The sequence below is a fragment of the Notamacropus eugenii genome, chromosome 1, assembly GCF_028372415.1.
Source record: "Notamacropus eugenii isolate mMacEug1 chromosome 1, mMacEug1.pri_v2, whole genome shotgun sequence".
NCBI lineage: Eukaryota > Metazoa > Chordata > Mammalia > Diprotodontia > Macropodidae > Notamacropus > Notamacropus eugenii.
The window spans coordinates 485,600,411-485,610,115 of record NC_092872.1 but is presented as its reverse complement, the minus strand read 5'-3'; the positions used below and the strand labels follow the sequence as shown (position 1 = coordinate 485,610,115).

The following is a 9,705-nucleotide window of genomic DNA, read 5'->3' as shown; positions in this document are numbered from 1 at the left end:
CTCACCTTCCCCACAGCTTACTGAACAGGCCCCCGGTACCACTGCCCACACGCAGGTCTGCAGCTGCTTAGGCTTGAAGTAGCTGAAAGTGATCTCAGGACTGGTGAGGTTTCCATATTCATTCCCATACTTCCTGTAAACCTACATCAAAATAGGAGGAAAGAGTTTAAAATAACTTGAGAGTTCAGAGTAATGGAAAATGAATCATTCAGACCCCACTTCCTCTTTTTAAATGAAATTTTTTATTGATGTCACCTGTTTTTGTCACCTTCATTTTTAAATATATATCTCTTCTTCTTTCTTCTACAGTCATCCCTTATATTTGTTACATAATAAAAATACACAAAATTTTTTAAAAAGGAAAAAATGCAATTTAGCAAAATTAAAAAACATATCAAGAAAGTCTGAAAGTATAGGTAAGGGTCCACATCCATAATCCCCCAAATCTGCAAAGAAGGGAGGAGCAGATTTTCATACCTCTTCTCTAGGGTCAAGTGTGATCATTATAACCATACAATGTCCAGTGTTTTTGTTCTTTCCATGCACATTCCTATACTCATTGGTCACATTGAGTTCCTGGTTCTGCTTACTTCACTCTGTGGTAGTTCATAAGTCTTTCCATGCTTCTTTGAAGTCTTCATATTTATCATTTCTTATAGCATAGTCTATTATCTTCACATACCACTATTTGTTCACCAATAGAGAGGCATCTGTTCTGGTTTTAGCTCTTTGCTACCATAAAAACATAGTGATATGGTTATCTGGATACACACACACACACACACACACACACACACACACACACACACACAGCCATTCTTTCTGTCTTTGACCTCCTTAGGATCTATAAATACAAATGGTCAAATGCTAGGTCAAAGGGTCCCATTTTCTCTGTGAGGGCTTCCCAGCTACTCCAGCTAACAATCAACTTTTTCCTTTTCTCAGCTACTAACAAGTTTATAATCCATAGCATATAAGCTACCATTTTCACCATATGCTATCTTACATTGTTCTTTAATGGTTTCATATATATGTTTTGTCTCTTCAACTAGATTGTAACCTCCCTGAAAACAGGCTCTACATTACATACTTCTGCGTATCCCAACAATCACAGACTGTTACAATTAAATTATATTGTGGGTAACCCCAACTTTCCCCTCTCAGAATAAGATAAATATAACCACAAAATAAATAAGAAAGAAGTTAAAGAGATGAATAGAATTTTAGAACAGTTAGATATGATAGACCTCTGGAGGGAACTGAATAGGAATAGAAAGGAATATGCCTTTTTCTCAGCTTCACAAAAATTGACCATGTATTAAGGCATAAAAACTTCACAAAATGCAGAAAAACAGAAACATTAAATGAATGCTTTTCAGATAATAATGCTATAAAAATTATGTTCAATAAAGGGCCTTGGAAGTATAGATTAAAAATTAATTAGAAACTAAATAATCTAATCCAAAAGAATGAGTGGATCAAAAAACAAATCATAGAAACCATCAATAATATCATTTTTTAAAAATGACAACAATGAGACAATATATCAAGATTTATGGTATGTAACCAAAGCAGTATTTAGAGGTAAATTTATATTTCTAAACAGGGGTATCAATAAAAGAGAGAAAGAAAAGCAGATCAATGAATTCAGCATGCAATTAAGAAAAAAACTAGAAAAAGAACCAATTAAAAATCCCCAGTTAAACACCAAAATAGAAATCCTAAAAATCAAAGAAGAGATTAATAAAATTGAAAATAAAAAATCAATCTAATAAATAAAATTAGGAACTGGTTTTATGAAAAAAAATTGAAAATAAGCCATTGGCTAATTTGATTTAAAGAAAAACAGAAGAAAACCAAACTACCAGTATCAAAAATGAAAAGGGTGATGTGCCATCAATGAAAATGAAATTAAAGCAATCATTAGAAGCTATTATGCCTAATTACATGCCATAAAACTGAAAACCTAAGTGAAATAAATAAATATTTACAAAAATATTAATTTCACAGAAGACATAACAGACTACTTAAATAACTCTATCTTAGAAAAAGAAATTGAACAAGCCATAAATGAGCTCTCTAAGAAAAGGTCCCAAGAATCAGATGGGTTTACAAGTGAATTCTTCCAAACATTTAAAGAACAATTAATTCCAATACTTGTTAAATTATTTGAAAAACAGATAATGGTGCTCTACCAAATTCCTTCTGTGATACAAATATTATCTTCCTATCTTAACCAGGTAGAGCCAAAGCAGAGAAAGAAAATTATAGACCAATTTCCCAAATGAATATTGATGTAATAATTTTAAATAAAATACTAACAAGAAAATTACAGCAACATATCACAAAGATCACACACCATGATCAGATGGGAGTTACGTCAGGAATGCAGGGTTGGTTCAGTATTAGGGAAACTATAAGCATAACTGATCATATCAAGACACAACAAAAATCATTTAATTATCTCAATAGAGGCAGAAAAAACTTTTGACAAAATACAAGACCCATTCCTGTTAAAAACACTAGAAATAATAAAAATGCAAAATATTGTGCAAAAATATTTATAGCAGCCCTTTCTGTGGTAGCAAAATAGTGGAAATTAAGGGGATGTACATCAATTGGGGAATGGCTAAACAAGCTACAGTATATGAATGTAATGGAATACTAGTATGTAATAAGAAATGATGAACAGATTTCAGAAGATTTGTATGAACTGACGCAAAGTGAAATGAAGAGAACCAAGAAAGCATGGTATACACTATTAGTGACAGTAAGCAATGATCAGTTATGAACAACTCAACACTTCTCAGCAACACAATGATCCTAGCCAAGGACAAAGGTCTCATGAAGGAAAATGCTCTCCCTATCCAGATAAAGAACTAATGAACTCTGAATGCAAATCAAACCATATTTTTCTCATTTATTTTATTATTTCTCATGTTTTTTTCTTCTCCCTTTGGATCTGTTTCTCTTTCACAACTGTGACTAATAAGAAAATAAGTTTTACATGCTAGCGCATGTATAAACTGTATCAAACTGCCTACCACTTTCAAAAGAGGGGAGGGAGGGAGAAAAACTTGGAATTCAAAATCTTGTAAAAATGAATGCTAAAAATTTTCTTGACATGTAATTGGGGAAAAAATAAAATACTATTTACAATAACGAAAAAAACCCACTAGAAAACAATACCCACTGTTAAAAACACTAGAAATAAATGGAGCTTTAAAGTGATAAGTAGTAACTATCTAAAGCCATCAGCAAGCATTATCTGTAATGAGGATAAAATAAAAATTTTCCCAGTAAGATAAAGGGGGAAGCAAGGATGTCCATTATCTCCACTATTATTCAGTATTATACTAGAAATGCTAGACTTCTCAGCCAATAGATGGTAAGTCAGGTCAGACAACTGGCCAAAAGGAGATTACAGGTGTCTCTTTGCTGGCATCAGGGCAATACTCTGTTGCATTGCACATACTTGGATCTGGTTCACAGTCCTGTGTTTCATTCCCAGGGTGAGGAGTAGTACTAGCAAACCAGAGCTTGCAGCTCCAGGGGAGCTGGACCCTGGCTACAGTTCTAGGGCAGAAAAGAGTGCTTGTGGTTGTTCACAAAACAGAACACAGACCAAGAGAATAGTACACAAACTTCTCCCTAGATAACGAAGTCAAAATTCCTTTAAAAAAGAGAATAGGCCAAATGGTAAAAGAGGCACAAGAATTCACTGGAGAGAAGAATGACTTGAAAATCAGAATTGGTCAAATTGGGGAAAAAAAGAAGCACAAAAATTCACTGAAGAAAAGAATTGGCCAAATGAAAAAGGAGGTATGGAAAGTTCAATGAAGAAAATAATTCCTTTAAAATTACCACTGTACAAGTAGAAGCTAATAACTTTATGAGATCAAGAAACAATAAAAAATCTAAAGAATGAAAAAAGAGAAGAAAATGTGAGATACCTCACTGGATAAACAACTGACTTGGAAAATAGATACAGGAGAGATAATTTACAAATTATTGGATTACCTGAAAGCCATGATCAAAAAAAGAGCCTAAACATCATCTTTCAAGAAATTATCAAGGAAAACTGCCCTGATATTCTAGAACCAGAGGGTAAAATAGAAGTTGAATCCCAAAATGAAAATTCCAAGGAATATTATAGCCAAATTCCAGAGCTCCCAGGTCAAGGAGAAAATAATGCAAGCAGCCAAAAAGGAACAACTCAGATATTATGGAGCCATAGTCAGGATAACATAAGATTTAGCAGTTTCTACATTAAAGCATCAGAGGACTTGGAATGTGATATTCTGGAGAGCAAAAGAGCTAGGATTACAACCAAGAATCACCTACCCAGCAAAACTGAGTATAATTCCTCAATGGAAAAAATGGATATTCAATGAAATAGAGGACTTTTAAGCATTCCTACTAAAAAAACCAGAACTGAATAGAAAATCTGACTTTCAAATACAAGCCTCAAGAAAAGCATAAGAAGATAAACAAGGAAAGAGAAATCATAAGAGATTCAATGAGATTAAACTGTTTACATTACTACCCGGGAAAATGATGCTTGTAACTCCTAAAAACTCTCATTATTAAGGCAGTTAGAAAGAATATACATAGACAGAAGGCACAGGTGTGAGTTGACTATAATGGGATGGTTATCTTTTAAAAATTAACTTAAGGACGAAGAAAGAGGAATGCATTGAGAGAAGGGGGAAGGGAGAGATAGAATAACAAATTATCTGGCATAAAATAGGCATGAAGGAGCTTTCACAGTGGAGGGGAAGATGGGAGATGTGGGGGATAGAAAGCACTATATGTACAAAAATATTTATAACAACTCTTTTAGTTGTGGCAAGGAATTGGAAATTGAGGGGATGTCCATCAATTTGGGAAGGGCTGAACAAGTTGTTGCATATGATTTATAGAACACTATTGCGCTGTAAAAAATGATGAACAGATGAACTTCAGAAAAACCTGGAAAGACCTACATGAACTGATACAGAGTGAAATGTGCAGAACCAGAAGAATATTGTATACAGTAACAGCAATAGTGTATGATGATCAACTATGAATGACAGCTATTCTCAGCAATACAATGATCCAAGACAATTCTAAAGGACCTATGATGAAAAATGCTGTTGACCTCCATAGAAAGAACTGATGGAATCTGAATGCAGAATGAGGCATACTTTTTCTTTACTCTCTTTATTTTTCTTGTTTTTTCTGTCTGTGTTTTCTTTTACAACATGACTATGGAAACATGTGGAAATGTGTTTTGTATGACTACACATGTATAGCATACATGTATAGCCTATATCAAATTGCTTGCCTTTCCAATGGGTGAGGAGGTGGGAAGGGGAAGGAGGGAACGAGAGAATTCGGAACTCAAAATTTTTTTTAAAAAAGAATGTTAAAAAATGTTTTAACATGTAATTGGGGAAAATAAAATATTAATTTTTAAATGATTTTTTTTTTTAAAAAGAGAGAACAAGAATGGAGGGCAGGAAAACAGAGATGGGGATCTGGGAGAGCTTCAATAGGATCATAGCTTTAGAACTGGAAGGATTATAGAGGCCATCAAATCTCATCCTCTCATTTCACAGATAAGAACACTGAGACCCAAACTTTGAAGGACTTGCCCATTTACAGTTAGTCAGTGGCAGAGGTGGGTTTTGACTTCAGATCTTGACTCAGTACTCAATCTATGCTATACAGCCTCCATGCTATGATCTGAAGATTTAATGAGTATTGGAATGTTATCTCTTGCATTCTGCTTCTCCCCCTTCCACTGATCTGCTTCATTTGTGTTTGCTTCAGATTCTCATCCCTAGGGAGATGGGAGTAGAGAGCAGTCTCTTTGGGAATCCAAGTCACTTTTCTCTTCAAGAAGCATTACTAACACTTTCTAGTCTACCTCAGCATGTTGTCTCAGATGACTCTTATTAAAAATTATTTTCCTAAAAATACATTATTTATTTTATTCTTCTGAGACTTTTAAGTCCCCATGTCTGGTTCAGAATAGTAACCAGGAAGGATAGTCACAGCCAAACTTTGACCAACTCACTACTGCCTTTAACTACTGACTACTTTCACCTGTATTTCAATGTCCTCTTGGGTGGGTCCTCTGATGTGGATCTCCTCTAGGTGGGGCAGCTTTTCCTTGGTGAGGAACACCTTGTATTCAATCTGGTTGTCTTCCAGGACTGAAGGGTAGGTGGTATTGAATGAAATGATCCTCTTCCCAGACACCACATACTGTCCTCTTACCTTCACAGCTATGGTTCAGAAGAATGTTAATATTAAAGGAAACACACTAGTCATCCATTTCCACTTTCTGTCCACAGTCAGGGATTCATGCAGAAACCTCTGAACATCCAGGAAAGCCTTAGCCAGAGAGGCTTGGGGAATGGGCTGAGAGATGTGAGCAGGACCAAGGGAAGTATAAAGGGAAAAGTCACAAAGAAAAATTACAAGGGGCATATCCTCTCAAATGGCTGGCCACTGCAGCTAAGAGTTATATCAGTGGGGGTATTTTCCTTCTGTAAACAACACAGCCAGAATGATGGAAAAGAAAACAGATTTATGATCAGACAACCCTGAGTCAGAATTCTGGCACTACCACTCATTGCCTTTCTGATCTTGTGAAAATCACTCACTGACTACTCTGAACCTCAGTTTGCTCATCTGCAAAATGAAGGGCAGCTGTACCTATAATCCTTTGGAAGTGGAAATATTTCCACTGCAGTGTGAAATGTGCCATTGACTGGCACACAATAAACATTTAAAAGATTTTTCATCCATTCAGTGCTCATAAATAGTACTGACTTCAAAGGGTTTTTATAAATAATCTACGGTCAGTTGTGGGCAAGACCCAGAAGGGCTAATTGTGGTGTTGCCTTTTCTTCCTGCCTACTTACCCAGGTGTGTGAAGAGAGGTTTCTGGTTGGTGATGTGTACAGTGGTGAAATTAGGAGGAATTGTCAGGAATGTGACATATTCTAGGAGGAAATTCAAACAGGAGAAGGGTCATGCTCCTTGATCACAGTCCTATGGAATTAGTCTGGGTTGTCCTGTGTTTTCTCATCAGACTGCTAGTGAAAAGGAAATTTCTGTTAAGGAAAAGCACCATCCCCAAGCTGGGAAAGGCTCTGCTGTACCTTGGGCACTCCCTCCAGTGTAAGAGCCGCTCACTCTGCTGCATGTGGTGTTGTCTCCCCCACAGACTTGACACACATCCTTCACGTGTCCAGAATCCATCCTGCCATCACATCCAAATGCCTGACCAAAAGAAAAGGCAAAAGATTGGATTCTGGGGTACAAACAAGACTGGGACTTGACCTGCCTAGGGCCATTTCAGACCCATCTAAGTTCTTGGGTAGGAAGACTCACCACCTCTGGGAGCACCCTCCTTCCTCGCATTACCTCTTATCCTGTTTGCTGCTCACAGGACTTAGATGATAACTTTATTCCTTCCTAGAGATGGAAGACCACCAGGTCTTCCCATCAGCCCTACCACTGTACCCTCTTGTCCTCTGGACTTTACCATTAGCCCCATCTCTACATCCTGTAGTCCCCTGCTCCCCTCTCCCCCGCTGTCATCAATGTACTCATATAATCCAAGGGCCCATAAGTTTTGTCATCTACCCCATCACTTAACCCATAAGACTTTCCATTCAACCTGTGTTGTCTCCCCCAATTAGAATATAAGCTCCTTGAGGACAAAGACTGTCTTAGTTTTCAATTAGTTTCCCCAAAACTTAATATAATGCTTGGCCAATAGTAAGCACTTAATAAATGCTTTTTTGTTCATTCATACATGCATCCATACACCAAGACAACCGGACAAGTGTCCAAATGGTGTGATTTGAGGAGAGAGCAAAGGGGATGATGCCAAAGACAAATTTCACCTACTTCAACAGTGTACCTTGGATTTGTGGATAACAGTCAATAAACATTTTATTAAGTGCCAGGCACTTAATATGTCAGGTACTGTGCTAAGCACTGGGGATACCAAAAAAGAGGCAAAAAATAGTTCCTACCCTCAAGGAGCTTACGATCTAATGGGGGAACCAAGGATTCCTTCAAGCTTCAGTCTGATTTTCCAGACAGACACACACACACACTGAGGAAAATGACCGTACATACCCTGCATCTGCCCATCACACAGAGGCTTGTGGTCCCCTCTGCCTGGTGATCTGTGGGCACACATCGAGTACCATCCAGGAAACTTTCTCCACGGCTCACTATGAAGTTCTTTCCAACTGCCCAGCATATATGCTTGCACAGATCATTTCCTGGAAAGGCAGAGATGTGAAGAAACTCTGTGTTATCCTACCTGATAGCTAAGAAGGAGAAGAAGGGGTGGAGGGAACAGCCATAGCCTGTAAAATCGGGTTAGGATCCTACAGAGCTTTCATCACTGGCCTTAAAAGTAGATCTAGCTTGAGGACTGCTACTGGTAGCTACTTTTTTAAGTTCTCATTCTTGTTTTGTGACAGAAGGTGCCCCAGTATATAAAGTAGAAGACAAAAACCGTGAATGAATGTTAGCTTGTTTATTATGCTTCTAGAGCACACGTTAAAGTTTAGAGACAGGTTTGGGAGAACTGAGTTAAGTCATGTCCCCCAGAGATAAACAAAGGATATGAATAAATATTTCTCAAAAGAAAAGATGCAAACCATTAACAACCATAGGATATCTCCAAATCACAGTGATAATAAAAATGCCACTTGAAACAACCCTGAGGTTTTACCTCACTCCCAGGAAATTGGAAAAGATGACAAAACATGGGAGTAGTCAGTATTGGAAAGGCTGTGGAAAGACAGGCACACTAATGCACTGTTGATGGAGCTATGAGTTTCCATCCTGAAAAACAATTTGGAATAATACAAATAAAGTTGACTAATGTCAATATCTTTTGACTCCGAGATCCCACCATTAGACATATACCCCAAAGGTGGTAACTGACAAAAGAGAAAGTTTCCACCAAAATATTTATAGCAGCATTTTTTGTGGTAGCAAATAATTGGAAACAAAATTGATTGGGAAATGTCTAAACAGATTGTGATATGTGAATGTAAAAAGATATTATTGTGTGATAAGAAACGATAAACATATCGAATACAGAGAAGCATGGAAAGACTTATATGAACTGATACAAAGTATCAGTTCAGAAGTAAGCAGAGCCAAGGAAACAATAACGACTACAATGACAATGAAACAATGAAACAATGAAAAAAATGAATGCTGCAAAATGACACAGACTAGGCTTGGTCCTTAAAGAAGAGATAAAGGAAGAAGACATTTATCAATTCTTCTGAAGTAGTGGTGCATTTAGAAAGGTCCACAAGTGTGGAATATTACATATAAGTTTTTTAAATGTATTGATCAGTTTTGCTGAATTTTTCCTCTTCTTTCTCTTTTCTTAATTTTTTAATTCTTTGTTATAAGAAATGACCAGGAGGAGGGGACTGGGGGAATTCAGTTAAATAAAAACAAAATATATCAATAATATTTTTTTAAAAAAAGAATTGTCATGTATTTAGGCCATGGATAGTCCTAAAAGAATCTTTGGCGGGGGGGGGGGGGGGGGGGGTGTTGTGTGAAGGTTTATGTTTTTTCCATTTACTATCCTTATGTTCCTAAACCATGAGTCCCCATCTGAACTCCCAGTAGGTGTTATAACTATAGAGATAACGTAGAAGAAAG

General features: G+C 36.8%; 1 protein-coding gene across 6 annotated transcripts in view; it reads right to left on the bottom strand.

The window, feature by feature from the left end:
- ADAMTS13 (ADAM metallopeptidase with thrombospondin type 1 motif 13) overlaps nucleotides 1-9,705 on the bottom strand; it is a 45,711-nt gene that overhangs the window by 19,471 nt on the left and 16,535 nt on the right. For all 6 annotated transcript variants that reach the window (XR_011972248.1, XR_011972247.1, XR_011972246.1 and 3 more), the window contains 5 exons: nucleotides 8,143-8,291; nucleotides 7,155-7,275; nucleotides 6,915-6,995; nucleotides 6,091-6,272; nucleotides 6-141 (listed from right to left, as the gene is read on the bottom strand). Coding sequence is in view for 3 of the 6 variants with exons in the window: in XM_072632854.1 (XP_072488955.1) it covers nucleotides 6-141; nucleotides 6,091-6,272; nucleotides 6,915-6,995; nucleotides 7,155-7,275; nucleotides 8,143-8,291 (669 nt within the window). In the remaining 3 variants the exon portion in view is untranslated. The remainder of the gene's footprint in view (nucleotides 1-5; nucleotides 142-6,090; nucleotides 6,273-6,914; nucleotides 6,996-7,154; nucleotides 7,276-8,142; nucleotides 8,292-9,705) is intronic.